The sequence below is a fragment of the Sciurus vulgaris genome, assembly GCF_902686455.1.
Source record: "Sciurus vulgaris genome assembly, chromosome: 1".
NCBI lineage: Eukaryota > Metazoa > Chordata > Mammalia > Rodentia > Sciuridae > Sciurus > Sciurus vulgaris.
In genome coordinates, this window is record NC_136461.1 from 53,910,752 (window position 1) to 53,931,063 (window position 20,312).

Below are 20,312 nucleotides of genomic sequence, written 5' to 3' on the forward strand. Positions count from 1 at the left end.
ATGTAGATGGCAGAGGTTTCTATAAATAACCAGTGCTGAAAAAGATCTAATGTAGGGCTGGTTTTATTTGCAGACTCATGGAGTCTAGCTCTGTATGCATCATGTATCTCTGTGCCATTGTATACCTCAGTCCATTTACACTTTGATTATGGGATTGTTTGCATATTTGGGGATGCAGGTGGTGGTGGCATAGAAAGATTGTTTCCAGGAAGATTTTAATTTGCTGAGTGCTGAGGGTTATCATTCTGTATTTTAACTAATTTTATTCTTTGAAGTCACATGAATTGATGGGAATTTTATAAGATAATCACAAAGCAGTTTGTTTATATTTGTATTTGAAACAGCATACAGCCAAGTTGAAACAGAACTGTGTTTAGTCTCACTTTAGCAGAGAATTCGACTTAAAACAATGCATGGCAGATGATCCCACATTGAACGTGAGGTTCTAGAACATCTATTCAGGATTGTAGAGGAGGTATTGAATGTCATTTTTTGACTCTTCATGGTCATTATCCACCTTGAGGACTTAAAAATACTCCTCAAGTAATGCTGACAGTAAAGTCCTGGAGACCAATGAGCTGCATCATCTAATTTAAACATTCTTAATCTGAGTTAAAAGGATGTACAGATGCACTGTGTATTTAGAATCACTGGGTTATAGAACTTAAATCTCTGCTTCCACTTTTACAAATGTTATTGTTATAAAAGATATATAACATAAAGAGTATGATTTTGACCCTTTTGAGTATACAATTCAGCAGCATTAATTACATTCACATTATTGTATAATCATTATCAGTATCTTTACCAGACTTTAAAAAATTATCCCCAACATAAACATTGTACTCACTCCCGCCCCCAATTTTGCTCTGGCTTCTGCACAAGTTTATAGTTAAAACTCAGAACATCAAGAACTACCACCTACACATTTCTTGGCATTGCTGTTGGTAATTAATGAAAAATTCTTGGTAATAAATGAGAAGTCTAACTGGGCCTTAAAGCTCTTAAGTTCTGAATAATGACATTCCACTGCCACCTGGACCCCCCTTCTCCCTTTGCCCACCCAGGAAGAACAGTATGAGAAGGAGTGCTGCTAGTAGCTGGAATCCAGTAGCCCAGCTGGGTCTTTTAGACTCTTCCTTCCTGTTGACTTTTCTCTAAACCACCAACTCTTGCATTTGATTTTTGGAATATGTATTATTGACTTAGGTTTTATAAAGAACTCATGATTGGAAGTCTGTGTATCTTCCCCCTTTTCCTTTCAGAGCCCACCGAAGAGGTTCCTGTAGCTCCTAATGGTTTGTGCTTTAGTGTGAGGTTGGGAGGGGGTGGCTGTAGAATCGTGAGCTTACAATCCAAACCTCATCTCTCTCTCTCTGCCTCTATGCATTAGTGTCAGGACAGAAAATAATGATGTAGAAAACAGTACCTCGCTTGGAAGCTGGAGGACCAAGGAGCCCACAAGTTAGGCAGCCTTATATGAATTGAGCCTCTTGACCTTGACAAAACACAGCCATCACTTGAAGCTGTCACTGCCCTTCAAATGCAAGATGGAATTCTTGCTAATAATCAGATAGGCTAGGATAGTGGAGAGAACACAAATTTTAATAACTTTTTATTGAGATGAACTCATATAATAGACACAACTTTCAAACTTTAAAAATTGCCCTAGGTTCATATTTGAGCTGTTCCTCATTCTGGCAAGTCACTTTACCTCTTCTTGGACTGTTTTCTCTTGTGTAGGATGAGTATGACAATATGAGTAACTATCTCACGAGTACTCTTCAATTTTTTCTGTAGGTTTATTGTAAGAAATAAATTTGATTAGAAGTAACTGGCTTAGACTTAGCCTTCAGTAAGTGGTAACTATGATTAATATCATTAATAAATAATAAAATGCCATTAATGAGCAATTGACTAAAATACCCATTTTTCACAAATGGTTTGAGGTTCATAAAATGCTACACACGGTTTTTTAGTCTGATTCTCTGCTGCACTTTTTGCTCATGTGCTTAGTGAGCAGAATCCTGCTGCCTGGCTGTCTCATGGAGAGATGAAAATGGAATGGCACTCAGCCCCAGTGGTGTTTGGCCTCTTCCCACCGGGTGGTATTGTGGCAGCCCAGTAATCAACATGGTGTTCCTGATGCCCAGCAACTCCAGGAGGTGTTCAGGGAGGCTGGAAACAGCACCAGGTGGTCACATAGCTGGTTATTCTGCTTATCACATGGATAATGAATCCCAGAGAGCTGCAAAAGGAGCTTGCAGTGACTTAATTCCTTTAAAAAATTGCTTTTTATTTTCATCTATGTCTTCATGTTTGTCCTCCTTTAGACAGAGCACATGATTTTTTAAAATTCTAATTATATGTTTGCCTAATGGTATATAATCATGCATCAAGTAAATGTATAATTATGGAGTTCTTTAAATTAATATTATTTACTTGATTGATTTAATGATTCTGGAGCTATTAGCTCATTGTGCTAAAAACAATTTAGCAAACTTTTAGCTGAGACTCATTCCAGATACCGAAATTTGGTGTGAGACATATAGTTTTTAAAACCTTTAAAAATATCTGCTAGGCCAACACATTTCCTCTACTTTTACTCTGTTGTGATGTAAAAAATACCACAAATTTGATTTACCCGTTCCTTCCTCAAGGTATTGTATAGGTAGACAAATCTTATTACAAAAAAAGAATGAGTGTTGATGGGGTTCATTCCTTTATTCTTTTGCTCATTCATTCACTCAGCAAGTAATTGCTGAGCATCAGCCATGAGAGCAACAGCACATGGATGCTGAACTCTGAGGTTACAAAGATGAAGAAGCTGCGGTCCCTCTTCTTATGCAGTTCAGTTGCTAGAGAATGAGACAGGAATGAACAGTCAATATGATGCAACTTGACAATAAGCTAGCACTGTCTGTGTTCAGGTTGTGCTACTGAATTCTCACGACAATACTTTAACGTTCACTTGCACTTCACAGTCAGGAGTATTGAAGCTTGAAGAAGTTAATGCAGGTAATAACTGATGAATCCAGGCAAAAACCTAACCTGTGGCCTTAACCTTGATGCTCTATGGATAAAAGCTGTCAAAGATGAAAATAGACAAGGACGGAGGCACAAAGATGACCTCTGATTTTTTAATTCAGTGTCATTTCCATCCGTGGAGTATACCTCAAACGAGGAATATTTTTGGGGATTAAAGAATGGACCTGAATCATATTGGCTGATTTTAAATGGATAAACCCAATACTGAATCTCTCTGGATTGTCTTGTAGCTATGTCAAGCATTTCAGTACTTTGTTTCATAAACCATACCTGTAACACCAAAAAGTATAAAATAGATAATCTGGAATGTTTCCCAGTACAACCCACAATTATTTTATAGAAAAAAATTTACAAATTAAATAAAAAGAATGGGCTTTCTTGGCAGCTTCAGAAAGGGAACCTCCATGTGTTTGCTTTCCAAGGCATTACTGTGGAGGCCAAAATAATTTCCCATTTATATTTTGATCAGTTAGTCTCTGGTTATCCAAAAAAAAAAAACAAAACAAAACAAAACCAAAAAGTCTCCTTCCGTCTCCCTTTCCCACTGTCAAGCATGAGAATGGTGACATTGGATTTTCTTAGGCCAGTGGTATCAGTATTGCATAGTACCTTCTAGTGAAACCACTCATATAGAGCCTATTCTTTCTCCAGAATTCTATCTCAGGAAATGACACTTGCTTCTTTCCTTCTGTCTGGTCATTCAAGCCAGAAACATAATCATTATCCTTGACTTTTCCTACCTGTCCTTTTAAGTACGTCCCTCTACATGCCCATTCTACTATCATGTGATCAGTCCCTGAGGTCTCGGTACAGGTATTCCACTTTCTTTCTGTTTCCTGAGCCTTTGTGTTTGCACCCCACTGCTGCTAGGCTGCTTAAGCCACCAGCGTCCCTTGTTTCATCTCCTCACTGGCCTCCCGATTGGCATCCCTGACTTTAGTCTCTTGTCTTCCACCTTCATCTTCCGTGTTAGTGCTTGAGAAGTCTTTGGAAAATGCTGATCTGAGTCACTTTCCTTCTTAAGTGTTCTCCCACCTTCTTAACAAGGCCTTGTATAGTCTGGCCCTTTGGTCTTCACTCTTGCCATACAGAGCTTCATTCATCCTTTTAAATGTAGCCCACTCTTCCTGACCTCAGAGCTTTGATTGGCAGTTGCTTGCTAAAATAATAATAATAATTACTAGCATTTATTGATCACTTTTTGTATGAGCTAAGTCCTGGAAATGCAATTTTGTGTAATATCCGCAGCCCTTTTAGACATAGGTAGGTAGCATGCACCATCTTTCTTGAAGAAAGAAAGATTTAAAGAGCTTGTGAAGTTAGCCTAAGTCAAAGCTTCTTATTATTGTTTATTAGTTAAGTTAGTGATATCTAAACAACTGAGGCTCATCCTTAATACTTTAAAGCAAATTGTAATCTCTGCAGGTAGCCTGTCACAGCACAAGGATTAACATTGAGAAGACCTGAGCCACAGTGCATGTGTGGATCAGCATGTGTCCTTGGACAAAACAACCTCTGAGAGTCCAGTTTCTTACTTACCAAATGGAGATCATAGTGTCTATCTAATCTGATTATTGTACAGGTCAGACCAAGTAGCATTCCTGGAACATAACTGATGCTTCATAACATGTTAAATGAGTATGTGTGTTAAGAAAATGATACAAGAGATTTCTCATTCAAAGAGAAAAATCAGACCCGTGCATGGCCTCCCCTAACTTGCTTTATAGCGTTTTCCATGTTTTCATGAGAGCTGAGGTAAAATTAGGGACAGTGTGGGAGTTATAACATAATCCTACAGCAAAGCATCTGATAGGCAGGTAAAAACTTTATACTTAATAGAAATTAAATTCTATGTTACCTTAGAGAATAGGGAAAAAATTCCAAATATGTAGCATAAATAGTCTTATTTAATTTAAAATGCATTTCCCATTGTGTTTCCATGTCTCTACAGAAACATTCTTTGATTTAAAAATTATTGCATTAAACACCTTTTCTTTCTGCGTTTAGACCCTGTTCCCAACCCTTCCTGGCTATAGTAGAAGGAAATGTGGTCTTACTTTCAGAAGAAGTTTGATGTGACACCTGCTTATGGAGAGGAGGCACTGGGAGATTTCATTTCCTTTTGCTGTGTTTCCTTAGGTCTCAGAATGCAGTTGGCCCATTAGGCAGGCTCCCAGTCTGCACAACCTCTTTGCCGTGTGTCGGAATATGTATAACTGGCTGCTACAGAATCCCAAAAACGTCTGTGTTGTCCACTGCTTGGTGAGTACCCATAGTTGGTGGTTGTGGTTTGGTTTGGTCAGATATGGATGGTCCTGTCCAGAATGATGGATAGGTAGCATTTGAGTTTAGTAGCTTTATTGAGCCCCTATTTAGAAGCTAGGCATTGTGAGGGATGGAAAAGTGAGGAAGAATGTATTATTTTTGGCATAAAGGTTAAGTACTACTGGAAGAGGCAGATATATACACAACCCACATAATGTGGGAACTCTAAAATGTGCTAAGTATTCTAAAAGAGGTAGAAATAAAAAGCTGTGGGCATAGGTAGTAATGTACTGAGTTTTGTATGAATAGAGTTGACATAAACATATTGTCATGTTTATTTTTTCTCACAATTTTTGTTTGAATAAAAATGGTAAGCTCCCTTTGTCTTATCTGATTATTGCACAGCTCAGACCAAAATGGTTAAGTAGACTGTGTTTTAGAGCAGTTTCCATTGGGACTGATAATTTTCCTGGGCATTGACTTTTTTTTTTTTTTTTTTTTTTTTTTTTGCAGTGCTGGGGATTGAACCCAGGGCTTTATGCTTGTGAGGCAAACACTCTACCAACTGAGCTACATCCCCAGCCCTGGACATTGACTTCTTAAAATGCTTTTCTCCAACCCTTTCTCTCAGGCCTTTTACCTGTCCTGTAAAACTCAACTTGTGATGAACCCTTTCAGACTCTCCTAAGCATTTTCACAGTACAGACCCTCCCACTGTGTATGTCAATATCTTCTATGGCATCTGTTACACTGCACCATACTAAGCTGTTCTCCAGTCAGTTTTCCCACTAGACTATTAGAATCTCACAGGAAAGAACTATGTCTGTGTTACCCTTGTACCCCAGACATGCAAGATTTGAATAAGTGATTGAGAACAGGAACAAATGAACGCACAAATGGAGTTTGAGCATAGTACTAGAAGTAATTCATTTCTTCTAAAAAAGTCAGAGTATACATTTCTTGCTGTGCTATTACTGGATGATGTCCCTCCTCCTTCTTGAGAAAGGGCTGACAATGATAATTAAGACAAAGCTGATAGATATTGAAGTAGTAAGAAAACCTCACAGTACTTAAAATTAATCTATTCTCAGGGTTTGAATTATATGACGGATTGCTGAAAGTACTTGGAGAAGCAGTTCTGGATTCTCAGTGTGTTCTATAAAGAAATAGGAAGAAGAGGTGTCAGGAAAGCCTTGCGAAGGGATTTCCCTCAAAAGATGGAGAAGGCTGATACTGAAAATTTATAGGCAGGTGATCCTTGAGGGCCCTTCAGGAAAAAATTATAATGAATCTTTTCTCAGATGATTTTTAAACTCTTAGAATAAAGGAGTCCACATGGGTTCTTTATGAATATAAGCATCAAACCAACTGGACATTTTGCAACCAGGCTAATAGACTAGTTTGTTGAATTCCTGCATGAGATTCCCTAGTTTCTTACAGTTCAAGATGGAGAAATGTAGGCTAAGTTGATGTATATTTAGTTGGGTGGGTGCTGAATATTTGCTTCCAAAGGTAGGTGAACAATAGATCAGCATCTTCATGGGGAAGATTTCATTAGGTTGTTATTTATTTATTTAGTTGTATTGGGCTTTAATCCAGGGGCACTTTACCTGAGTTACAGCCCCAGTTCATTTTTTAAGATTTTAATTTTGAGACAGGGTGTTCCTAAGTTGCTGAGGCTGGCTTTGAACTCCTCCTGCCTCAGCCTCCTGAGTCTTTGAGATTACAGGCTTATGTCACCATGCTTAGCACAGTTTGCTTTCCAAATTAACAAAATGATGAAGATGTGGAAATCAAGCTTATCCATTTTCTCAGAGTTGGGAGGGTCACATAATGGGCCTGGATTAAAAAGTTCTTGTAGTTTAGTTGTTTAACAGAAACTAACAATATGACATTAATATAGGATAAGTGAACAGTCCTGAATTCTGGTTCTAAAAGCTTACCAGATGATCTGAGAAAGAATGAGGGGTTTTGGTGGATATGAAGGTCAACATGAGCTTATGTTGTGATTTAGCCTGCATTTATTCTAGTTATCTGCATGAAAACACAGTGTCCAGACTAAGGAAGTTGCTATTTCCTCTCTAGTTCGTTCAGAACTCATATCTTGCACTCTATCCTGGGCAGCACATTTTAGGCTGATGTTTTAAAACTTGAGTCTGTTCAGAAAAGTGCACTAAATGAAGAGGTCTCTTGGAATGAAATTCCAAAGGATGAAGAGTCCAAGGGATTTTTTTTTTATGGTCATTTAAACTATAACCAGGAATTTTTTTTTATTGTAAACAAATGGGATACATGTTGTTTCTCTGTTTGTACATGGAGTAAAGGCATACCATTTGTGTAATCATAAATTTACACAGGGTAATGTTGTTTGATTCATTCTGTTATTTTTTCCCTTCCCCCCACCCCTCCCACCCCTCTTTTCCCTCTGTACAGTCCTTCCTTCCTACATTCTTGCCCCCCTCCTTAATCCTAACTCTAACCCTAACACTAACCCCTCCCACCACCCGTTATGTGTCCTCATCCACTTATCAGCGAGATCATTCGTCCTTTGGTTTTTTGAGATTGGCTTATCTCACTTAGCATGATATTCTCCAATTTCATTCATTTGCCTGCAAATGCCATGATTTTATCATTCTTAATGGTGGAGTAATATTCCATTGTACATATATACCACAGTTTCTTTATCCATTCATCAATTGAAGGGCATCTAGGTTGGTTCCACAATCTAGCTATTGTGAATTGAGCAGCTATGAACATTGATGTGGCTGTATCTCTGTAGTATGCTGATTTTAAGTCCTTTGGGTGTAGGCCAAGGAGTGGGATAGCTGGGTCAAATGGCGGGTCCATTCCAAGTTTTCTAAGGAACAAGGGATTGTTTTAATGTGAAAAATAGAAGTGTTCGTGGAGAGGGAGAGCACTGCAGACGCATGAAGGACAGTCACAGGGAGAAAGGAATAGGCTTGTTCTTTTTTATCATGGAAGGAAGAATCACCAAGTAGAGGCTGAGGAGAAATAGACTTTAACTCAACATATTCAGTATAAGGAAGCACTTTGTAAGCTGGAGTGAGCTACTTCAGGTAGCAGTAGACTCCCTGTCACGTAAGAGTATTCTAGAAGGTTCTGGGTCTGGAGTGTTAACAGCTCAGGCTGTTAAAGCAAAACCACCATAGACTGATTGATTTAAATAGTAGAGATCCATTTTTCATGGTCCTAGAGGCTGGAAGTCCAAGATCAGGGTATCTGCAGATCCAGTGTCTTCTCAGGGCTGGCTTCCTGGGTGGTAGATGACTGTCTTTTCCTTGTATCCTCACATGCCAAGAGCAGATGAAAGGGAGGCGGGGAGGACAAAAGGAGGGAGAAGGGAAGGGTGATGGAGAGAGGGTGTTTTGTTCTTAGGACACTAATCTCATTCTTGAGGTTTCCCCCCTCATGACCTATCCCCAAATCCCTACTTTTTATACCATCCCACTGGAAATTAGCATTTCAACATGAATTTTGGGAAGACACAGTCAGTTCATAACAGATTTGTTCCTATGTTGAATGAGGTTGTGTCGGTTGATATTTTAAATTTTATATTAACGTTGCAGCACACTTTGGATGAAATACATATATAATATACTCTATCAAGCAGCATTTGCCTAACTGGTGAGCTCTTTACTTCCAGTCCTAAACCATGAGCCTTCACTTGTGAGTGTTGATGCTACAATGCTACTTTAAAGTCCAAAGCTACTTTAAGAGATTACATTATTTTGCATTAAATATAAGTGAGTCAAATTTATTTTGTTGGACTTCTTGTGTTAGTATAAAATGAGTTTTATCCTAAGAAAAAGTCTTTCTACTGCTTTGTGATTTAGGTAGCTGGAGTGAAGTCTCATTTTCAAACCAATAGTTTTGAAGTGAAAGGCACCCCCAGTTAGGAGGATTTCTCCCCTCCTTGTCTCTTAATTGCAAGTGCAGCTTTTCTTGGATTTGATCATGTTCCTGATGACTTTATGCATCTTCTCTGACAGGATGGACGGGCAGCATCGTCAATTCTGGTTGGTGCTATGTTCATTTTCTGTAATCTCTACTCTAGTCCTGGCCCTGCTATTCGATTGCTGTATGCGAAGCGACCGGGAATCGGACTGTCACCATCCCACAGGAGGTACAGTAAGCAAGGTGCAGGGTCCTAGCAAGCGTGGTCAGATTGCTACTGTGCACGGTTTGGAATCTGTCCCGTAGTTGCTTTCTTAACTTCCTTCTAGTTTATCTGGCATTATTCTGAACTATGGAAACTATTGAATCGAATTAGGATATTGGATTTTCATGCACTTCCATAAGCCCCATATGAGTTTGTGATTTTAAAATTAGAAACTTTAAAGAATACTTATCTACTTCCTTCATTTTATAGGTGAGAGAACTGACTCAGATAGGTAGTAATTTGCCTCAGATCTAAAAATATCTAATGGTCACAGGATATTATCTCTGATCCCAAGCTCTCTCTGTTCCCGGTCCCTTTCTGTTTCATCATTTAGGTCTTTATTGAAATATAAGCAGTAACTGGTTGTACTTATCAAATGATCCTCACAATTAATAAGAGGAAATGCAAAAATATAGAGAGAATGAGAGGTCTTAACTTTTGCTTTTTATTATGAGAGGAACAAGGAAGTGGATTATAAAGGATAATCTGAAAAGTGACTCAGAAAGGGAAATCCTTTTTAGATAACTATTTTCTTTTTTTAATCATCATTTCTTACCTTTTTCTTATTTACATTGTATCTTCTTACTTTTTTGGATTAGAAAAGTACTTCTGATGATTTTAACATTCAAAAATTAATCTTCAGCTGATAAAATTAATCTACTAAATGAAATAAGAATAGATGTACAAATATTAAGCTAGTGTAAAGCTCCCATAAGCTTTTGGATTTAATAAATACCCTGTTATCAGTTCTTTGGGAAAGTACAGTGAGGTCAGTGGATAAAATATTGTCTGCATTCTCTTTTGTTATTTAATGTTGCACAGATTAACAGGAAATTTTTATTGCAATTTAAAAATTTGCAAGGACAAACTTCATAGCAGAAATCATGTGTTTCTCTGGTGTGATGAGCCCCTTAACGGCTATCTTTTGTTTCAGATACCTGGGCTATATGTGTGACTTACTAGCGGACAAGCCCTATCGCCCTCACTTCAAGCCTCTCACGATCAAGTCCATCACTGTCAGTCCAATACCCATTTTCAACAAACAGAGAAATGGATGTCGTCCTTACTGTGATGTACTGATTGGAGAAACCAAAATATATACAACCTGCACAGATTTTGAACGAATGAAGTGAGTCTTTTTTTTTTTTTTTCCTTCACTTTGTGTGTACTGCTCAATTCCTGTGCAAAATGTATTGTGTTCTTCCTGCAGGATTATATCACTGTGAAATGGCTGTTTAAAAAAAAAAAAAATTCAATGTCAATAGTGATCACAGACAAGCACATCTAAATGGAGGGAACCCATGGCTCCTTTTCACATCCAGTAGCATCACAGGCTAAGGGACTAGCCTGAGCTACAGTGAACATTAAGACATTAAGACAGTGTGGGGGGTGTGGAAGGACAGAGGACCTGGACATTTAAGAGGGAGATGTCCTTGATGGCAAATCAGGGATGAATGAAGTTTCTAGCTGAGCAACTGCATAAATGATGTCATAATTAGAGAAGTTATAGAATCTATAATGAAAAGCAGATACCAGTGGGCGGTTGTTGAGGATGGGGTGGAGAGAAGGGAATGAGCAGTAACATAAAATGAGATCAGTAGGGAATAGATGGAACTGGGAGATTCGTATTCAAGACTCACAGACTATGGCATTTCTGTTTCTATACTGATCATAGTTGAACTTTTTGTTCCTTTAATCTCTGTTTTTATTACTAGTTTAAGGTTAGGAAAAGGCAAATATACAAGGGATGACGCATTTGAGAAAAATAAGAGGTCAGCAATGTAGGGATGGTCAGTTGTACTTTCTGGAAGTCCAGGTGAGATTGAGAGTACATCAGAGCAGTGCCCTTCCATTGCAGAACCGAGTTTCCCTTAGTTGGCATGGGCTGCATTTCTGTTTTTGCGCAAGATAGGAAGTGGTTTCTAGGTCCAGGTCTGGGCAGAAAGGTCCCTTGGCCAGGCCACAGAGCACTATGCCTGTGTCTGTGTGATCGTACCAGACTGGATACTTTTTTAATGTCTGTTTTGATTCTATTTAAAGAGAATACCGGGTCCAAGATGGAAAAATCTTCATTCCTTTGAACATCACTGTGCAAGGAGATGTGGTTGTTTCCATGTATCACTTGAGGTCAACCATTGGGAGCCGGCTGCAGGCTAAGGTAAACTTTCTGGAAGAATCATGGCATTAGCTCATCTGAGTTTTTAATAGAAGTATTTTTGAATCTTCTCCCCAAATCACTTTGGGTTTGAGTGACTTGTGGTTTTAGAATGAGAAAGAGCCTTTAAAGGTTGCTTATGTCCTTCTTCCTCATTTTACAAGGGAGGATATTGAGACTTGGAGATATATGACTTGCCCAAGTCCTTGGTATGATGACCGTGGCAGGAGGCGGTAGTCCTAGAACTTTTAGTAAACCATATTCTTTAGATACTGTGCCTTTCCACTAATGATGAAGGAGATTTCAACTAAGGATATGTAATTAAATAATTGTGTTTTTTTTCCAAAATTTTTTACTGAGATAAAGTTCACATTACATAAAAGCCACCCTTTACAAGTATATAATACAGTAATACAGTATATTTTAGTATATTCAAAATGATGTGCAACCATCAGAACGATGTAATCACCCCTAAAAGAAACCCTGTACCCATTAGCCATCACTGCCCATTTCCTCTTTCTTATCTCCTGACAACCATCAATCTATTTTCTGTCCCTTTGGGTTTGCTTAGCTTGGACATTTCATATAAATGGAATCATACAATATATGATGTCTTGTAGCTGCTTTTTTCACTTAGCATAATATTTTTGAGGTTTCTTCATGTAACAGCATGTGTCAGTACTTCACTCCTTTGTATAGCCAAGTAATATTCCATTGTATGACTGTGCCACATTTTATTAATCTTTCCATCAATTGGTAGATATCTGGGTTACTGTCTGGCTTTGGCTTTAAGAATGATGTTGCAAGTTATCATATTTGAATTGACAAATTTTGCTAAGTTCCACCCATTGACTAGGTGTCTAGGATCGAAAAGAATAAGACTGTGTCCCTGCCTTTAAGAAGCACAGCCCAGCAGGGAAAATTCACACATGTACATATATCCATAATACCATATGGTGGGGGAGATGAGGTGCTGTAATAGGAATAGTTTGTTTAGCCAGTGGTAGCTCAGAGAGTTTCTGGAAGGGATATGCTTTTCGAGGTGGGCCTCAAAAGATGAGTTTATTAGGTTGGAGCAGGGCATCTTGAGAAGAAGGAATACGATGAGTGAAAAGCCTGGCAACATGCAAGAACATAGGATAGCAGTGGATGAGGACATGGCTTGCCCAGGCAGAGTTCTTGAAGGGGAGAGTGGGGAGACATTTAATATTCATAGCAAATAAAGATTCAGATGTAGAAAGAGTTGAAGGTACATGGTTCCCCAGAATATAATGTTTCGATCACATTCCCCTCTCACTGATCAATTGTAATCTATTTCTCTTGGACATTTTTAGGTGACCAACACACAGATATTCCAGCTTCAATTTCATTCTGGATTCATACCTCTGGACACAACAGTATTAAAGTTCACCAAGTGAGTACTGCTTGGACAGAAAGCCTGTTTGCACCAGGGTAGCTGTGCAGTGTTGAGCCTCTTCAGTGCCATGGTGTATTCCCCCAGAGTCCTGTGCTGCTAGATCATTGAGTGTAACCCCACCACATAGAGAGGGTGGGTACATTTGAAAACTTTCAATTGAATATGACTTATCCTGAGAAGTACAAATAGATCAAAGACTTCAAATAGCAAGGTTTACAATTCCATGTGAATGTACTAATCAGTTTTTCACCAATGTGACAAATACCTGAGAGCAACAATTTAAAGGAGGAAAGAGTTACGTTGGCTCACAGTTTCAAAGTTTTCAGTTTGTGGTTGGTTGACTCCAAAGAAGAAACATCATGGAGTAAGGGTGTCAGAGAGGAAAGCTGCTCCGTTGATGGCATCTAGGAAGCAGAAGAGAGTGAGAAAGAAATGGGATGGGGGATGGGGAGAAAGGGGCCAGGGACAGGATATAGTCCCTAAGGTAAACAACCAAAGACTCACTCAACTAGTCCCCACCTCATACAGTCCATTTACATTATTAATCCACTAATGAGGTTAGAATTTTGTGATCTAATCATTTCTAAATCTCCACCTCTGAACATTACTGCACTGAGGAACAAGCTTTCAATATGTAAGCTTTTGGGGAAAGTTCCAAACCCAAACCATACAGGGAGTAAGAGTAAACAAAGAAGGAATGAAGTACTATTAGTTTGATCCTTTGTATCTGTGTATTTCCTTGTGTTTCCTTTGGGATTGGCAATTAAATTAGTGTATGGTATGATCAATGATCTATCAGAATGGATAACAGGCTCCAGCACTAAAGCAGGGCTCTGGAGTACCCCTCTGTACCAGACATTGGCCCTTAGTTGCAATTTCATAAGGCCGTTTGGGACCTTGGGATTGACCAAATAAGCGATAGGTGGGAGTTGCTGGGGCCAGGATAGGGACAGATATCCTAGGGTCAGAATGGCAGCCACGGGCCTGTTTTAGTACCTGACTTGGACATGCCAGTGCAACCTGGCTGGATATATCAGTTCTGTGTTCCAGAGTGCTGTTACGTTTGTAATCTCCATAGTTTTTGAATAGACATTATTCTCTTTTCTTGAGATGGGCAAACTGAGGCACAGAAAAGCAAAGTACTATATCTAGCTAATGATTGAGCCTTCTGCAGAAATGAGTTTCTAGTTAACCTAAAAGTCTACCTATGGTGGTTGTTGTGCAGAGCCTTACGCTGATTTCATTGTTTTTCACTAGCCTTATTCTTTTAAATCCCTTTTTAGGCCTGAGTTAGATGCATGTGATGTACCAGAAAAATACCCTCAGCTATTTCAGGTGACGCTGGATGTAGAGCTACAGCCCCAGGACAAAGTGATAGACTTAACCCCACCATGGGAGCATTACTGCACAAAAGACGTCAACCCCAGCATCCTCTTTTCTTCTCACCAGGAGCATCAAGATACTTTGGCCTTAGGAGGTATTTATTTTTCATGCCAAAACCTTGTGTTATTTAGCACATTTCCATACTCCCTGTGTTTCATCGGTGCTGCATGGCTTTTTGTCTTGCAGGACAGGCTCCAGTAGATATCCCTCCAGACAACCCCAGGAATTTGGGGCAAAGTGGTTTCTTTGCCTCTCTCTGTTGGCAAGGTACTTTTAAAGCATTTCTCTAACTTCACATGGTTAGATGATTATGGTTCTTCTGTAGAGACACTTAGCCTTTCAAGCTGCCTAAATTAAAATAGCAATTAGAAGGTATTCAGGCTCCTTCCCCCTTATTTTATATCCTTCCCCCTCACGCCTTTCTCAAATCAGGCGACTCCCCTACTTTCAACTTCATGGGTGCTCTCAGACTGATGCCAAAGGCCCTTTTCAGCTGACTTCTACCTCCTCTGTGCTGTGTTCTTGGCCATGTCTTTCTTGGATTAATGGATAATTGTGGTATTTTCTAAGATCCCCCTTTAGGCTAACTGACAATATAAAGAAATTAGCAAAGGACTCTGTTTCCTGCCTTCAATTAAATATTCTAAAAATATAAAGTCAAGCATTTCCTCCAGAGTGCCCTAAGCACTAGCTGGGGAGAACTGAGCTTACTCTGGCACAGGGAAGGCAAACACCTGGCCTATATGTCTCTGTTACCTTTTTTTTTTTAACAATCATTAGCGGAAGTCAGGGCTCCATCACTGTATTCTTTTTTCCCAAACCTGGAGATGTTTTCAGATCCTTCTCAACATAGCACTTCAGACTGCTGCCATCGGTAACACTGGCATCCCAATCAACATAGATCGGCCATCCTCACTTTAGCGTTTGCTGAGACCAAGTGCAAGGTTTGGTTTAGAATTGAATGTTAGGACTCTATGTATGAAAGGGTGACAAATGGCTTTGGAGATGACCTAGTTAAAACTCTCTTGGTAGACTTTGCTCTGATGTGTGAATGTGAGTCAGTATCCCTTTAGATGTTTTCAGTGTTTGTTGAAAAAATTATCCATAGAATTCGTTTGAAGTGAAAGACTTACTTTCAGAATTTTCTTTTGAGAAATGGAACCAAAATTTTCTCAAACTCAGATAAACCCAGTCAAATCCATACAGTAGATGGATTTTGCAACCCTTTCTTAGTTTTCGTACCTTGTATCTTCCTCACAGTAAGGATTTCAATAAAATTTCGCTCTGACCTTTCCATTGCCAATTTAGTAAACTACAACTAAATTATAAATCATTCTGTAGGCTCTGAAAGAGGTTTTAGCACCAATGCACACAGTCTCTTATCTGAACTCCTCAGAGCCAGGTGTGTTTAGGAATGCAGAAATTTTTTGCATTTTGAAAAGGTGATACGGTATACAAGCTGTATATTTCTTAACATCCCCAGTGGCATCTCAGACCACAACTGTAATTAAGCATGTTAATATTTCTTCAGTGAAACCTGTAAGTAATAACCCTAAGTGAGACAAAGGAAGACTAAATAATTTCATATCCATTCCAATCAGGTTTTTCTGCCAACTGAGTTTGTACCAGACTTAGGAAAGTCTTTCCCTTCTTGTAGTTTTTTCTGCATTTCAGAATTGGGGATTAGGGGTATGGACTTGGACCTGATTCAGAATGTGAGCCTATCTAACATTATACAACAACCTTCTGTGAGAAGCTTATCTCAAGCAGGGTCTGGAAAGTCACTCATTGTCTCTTTGTTCCTTCCCCAGAAGAGGCTTTTTGTTGAGCCCATTTTGAGCTCCTTTCAGCTTGGTGTAATGGCCATTAGAAGCAGAGCCATTCTGTTTACTCAGTAGGTGTGAGAGTCCCTTCTGCTTTGGCCTGTGGAAGATAGGCCTTGCTTTTGTCTGCAGGCCACAGAGAGAAGTAAAAGTCAATGAGTGGTGTCCATAAAGGACTAGGAATTACTGTTCTACTCCCCTCCCCCCCGGAACACCTAGCATAGAACCTGGAAATTAATAACAGTGACAATAATAAAAATTTGACCTGGGTATGGTGCTGCATGCCTGTAATCCCAGCTACTCAGCAGGCGGAGGCAGGAGAATTGAAAGTTTGAGGCCAGCCTAGGCAACTGAATAAGACCCTGTCTCAAAATAAAATAGAGCTTTTCTGAGAGGTTCAGATAAGAGAGTGTGCATGTGATGGTGTTGCTCAGTGATAGAAGAATGTTCCTGGGTTCAGAGTAAAAATCATCATCATCATCATCATCATCAACATTTAGATACTACTTGCTGTTGATCTGAGCACTTTATAATATCATCTCACATAATTTTCACAGTAGCCTGTGAGTGTGGTACTATTTATTCCTATTGTGTTGAGGAGGAAACAAAGAGAAGGCAATACTCACAGAACCAGTGAGTAGTGGAGCTGGGGTTCAATCCCAGGATGCCTGGCTCCTGAGTTCCTGCTCTATAGCCTAATGCTGCCCTGCCTCTCTGATGCTCAGCTGTGGTAGGTGAAGATAATATAAAATGTTCGAGTCTTCCATTGGTATGGATCCCAAAGCACTATTTGCTCAAAGCTGAATCCTCTCCCTGGAATGATGTACAAATAATAGAACAAACCCCAACAGCACCACGGTCAGTAACTAACTCTCATTTTTCTTTTTGACTCACTGGTCTTCCTCAGATCAGAAATCAGAGAAATCGTTTTGTGAGGAGGACCATGCTGCACTAGTGAATCAGGAGAGTGAGCAATCCGACGATGAACTTCTGACGCTCTCCAGTCCGCATGGCAATGCCAATGGTGACAGGCATCATGGCGCCAAGAAGCCCAGCAAAAAGCAGCAGGAGCCAGCTGCCCCACCACCTCCTGAGGAGGTGGACCTTCTGGGCCTAGAAGGGTCCGACGTGAGTAAGAACTTCTCTCCACCGGCAGCGCCTCCCTCCAATTCTGAACTACTGAGTGACCTGTTTGGGGGTGGAGGTGCAGCTGGTCCCGCCCAGGCTGGACAGTCAGGGGTGGAAGATGTGTTTCACCCTAGTGGACCTGCATCCACCCAGTCAACACCACGCCGTTCCGCCACCTCCACCTCTGCATCGCCAACCCTACGAGTGGGGGAAGGTAATTTTTTCTAATTACTCTGCACTGCTGAGATTTGAATTATAACTTTCAGGCCAGGAAGGCAGAATCGAACTGTCTTAATAAGCTGGACTTCTCCAATTCCCTGAAAGTCCCTTAGAAGTCTATATTTAGGTCTTCATTAAATGGAGAATATGAGAGAAAATAGAAATACTGTTCATTTGGTAGGTTTTCTTTTGTCAGGATTACAGGCCTGAGAGGCTTTAGTTATTTCTTTTTGAGATGTAGATGGATAAATGGTATAAAAATAACAGCTAATATTTGTGGCATTCTTACCATTTGCCAGATATGGAATATAGCACTAAACATGATTGAGTTCTTATAAAAACCCAATAGAGATGTGTTATCATTATCCCCATTTTATAGTTGAATTAATAGTATAAGTTCATATAGCTGGTAATTGATGAGGTCAGGGTCCAAAACTTGGCCTTTCACTTCAGAGCTTTCCTTCAGATTTCCTGCAATGCCTTCCTGGAATTGTAGTCCTCTGAAAATACTTCGACTATGCAGAGAAGTGTTTGGTTATCTCAAAATTTGCTCAGGGGACTAAATTTTGAGCTTTCATCTATGGTGTTCAGCATTTTACTTTGCGTTATAGAGAATGCCTCTACCCTAAGGTGATAGATATTAAACGTGCTGAGTAATGGTGAGATTTTAGCATCTTCCAATGGTTGGCTTCAAACCCAGATATAGAGGGATTAGCCCAATGAACTCTCATGGTTACACTAAAAATTTTGGTGTTCTCATTTTATAGAAAAGATAAAGTTTTGTGGATAAAAGGAGGTAAAAGATATACTTCATGTGACAAAGTCCTGGAAACTGTCAGTACCTTGCTGCCCTCTGAGGCTCATCTGAGGCCCAGCAGATGTCAGGAGAGCATTGTGTGAAAGAAACCATAGCTGTAATCTTATTAAGCTATGTGTCCTATCTGAATTATGGAAGTGGGGTTGGTTTGTTAAGTGGTTTGATTCTTGTCTGTTCCTAGAATGGGTTAATCCCTCTCTAGGAAGCAGCCATTAGCTCAGTGTTTACAGATTAGGAAGTGACATCTCAGGGGAGCTGAAGGGGATTTTGTGCCCTTGTTCAGTAAGGACAAATTAAGGGCCAATTAACTCCATGCACCTCAGCGATTTTCATCCCATTCATTTCATGATAGTGAAGAATGTGAGATGCTTTTAGGAAATTCCTGAGAATTGGAGTCAGAAGAATTGAACATGAGTTCCAGCCATATTATTCTCTTGACCTTGGGCAAGAAACTGGATTTTCTGAGCTGCGGTTTCATTGTCTATAGAATGAATGTGATGCCGCGTCTATCTGCCAGGGTGACATTGAGGATCAGCTGAGGTCAATGAAAGACAGTGTAAACTCTCAGAAAGGATGGAGTCTTGGTTCTTGCAGCATTATTGCCATTAACTCTGGCTTCCCACTTTCTTTCTGGTCTTTTCATCATTCACAAACTTTTCCTTGCTTCACTGAATCTGCATCTGGTTTGTTCAAAAGCTATCTTTTGGAAATGTTTGTGTTCCATAGGACCCAAGACGGGACGAGAGTTCATTTTTCTTCACTACTCTCATTTTAGCTTTTAAGTGAGCCGAAGACCATTTAAAAAGAAAACTGAATGAAACTATTTGTCATGATTTCCTACTTTTTATCTTTTTTTAAAAAATATTTTCTAGTTGTCAATGGACCTTTATTTTACTTACTTATGTGTGGTGCTGAGAATCTAACCCAGGGCAGCGTCGCACATGCCAGGCAAGCGCTCTACCACTGAGCTGCAACCCCAGCCCCTCCTCTGTTTATCTTAATAGCAAAGGCTGTACTTGTTGATAATTCACTTAACATGGGCATTCAACACAAGCATAGTTTCTTCATTGAACCTCCCAGAGGTCTGCGCATGAATTTGGTGCCCATTGATTCATCTGTCAGTCTTGTCTTCTCAGGTTCTCTGTAAACTTGATTGACTTATCCACCTTATGAAGATTTTCAAAGGTCAAGGGAGCTTCAGTTACAGTTTTTATGGTTTATCCAGCAGATAAGTGCAGACACCTCCTTGATCTACAAAAGGTGGGCTTATTGTGTGGTCAGAAATCCTTTGGGTCCATTGTTAGCCATGGAGAAAGTTTCAAGGATAGAATGGGCCTGGGAGCAGGCCAGGAGGCACCCATCATCCTGATTCCTCAAGTATTTGGCCTAGGGCCAGGCAACAGTAACAACTGTTCAATATTTATAGAACAGTTGAACTTATAGGACAAAGCAATATATTTCCCCCATTGTTTTCTAGGTGCCACCTTTGACCCATTTGGAGCACCTTCTAAACCATCAGGTCCAGATTTGCTGGGTTCTTTTCTGAGCACATCCAATGCCTCCAGTGACCCCTTTCTTCAACCTACCAGAAGCCCTTCACCTACAGTGCATGGTAAGAAAGTATCTTGTATTGTGTTTAGTGGAACATAGTGTTGGGGGCTGTGCCATGTTGGCGGTGCCAGGACGGCGCCTGATCACATCGGCAGTGAGGAGGTTAATTGACGTAAGCACACTTAGGTGATTTTCTCGTCCAGGCACACAATGTATGCGCATGTGTTCTCGAGCACTAAATGCCTGCTCGGAGCATCTCGCCTAATCTTTGCGTAAGAGGCGTGGCCCTGCTCTCCACCTCCTGGAGGTGATATAAGCGTAGGCGG

The 20,312-nt window shown here is 39.9% G+C and overlaps 1 protein-coding gene across 9 annotated transcripts in view; it reads left to right on the forward strand.

Annotated features, from left to right (window-relative positions):
• The window catches only part of DNAJC6 (DnaJ heat shock protein family (Hsp40) member C6), a 164,578-nt gene that overhangs the window by 117,893 nt on the left and 26,373 nt on the right, over positions 1 to 20,312 (forward strand). For all 9 annotated transcript variants that reach the window (XM_079130256.1, XM_079130264.1, XM_079130258.1 and 6 more), the window contains 9 exons: positions 5,188 to 5,310; positions 9,324 to 9,457; positions 10,428 to 10,622; positions 11,534 to 11,651; positions 12,983 to 13,062; positions 14,349 to 14,542; positions 14,635 to 14,715; positions 17,179 to 17,613; positions 19,913 to 20,047. In XM_079130256.1, coding sequence (XP_078986382.1) covers positions 5,188 to 5,310; positions 9,324 to 9,457; positions 10,428 to 10,622; positions 11,534 to 11,651; positions 12,983 to 13,062; positions 14,349 to 14,542; positions 14,635 to 14,715; positions 17,179 to 17,613; positions 19,913 to 20,047 — 1,495 coding nt within the window. The remainder of the gene's footprint in view (positions 1 to 5,187; positions 5,311 to 9,323; positions 9,458 to 10,427; positions 10,623 to 11,533; positions 11,652 to 12,982; positions 13,063 to 14,348; positions 14,543 to 14,634; positions 14,716 to 17,178; positions 17,614 to 19,912; positions 20,048 to 20,312) is intronic.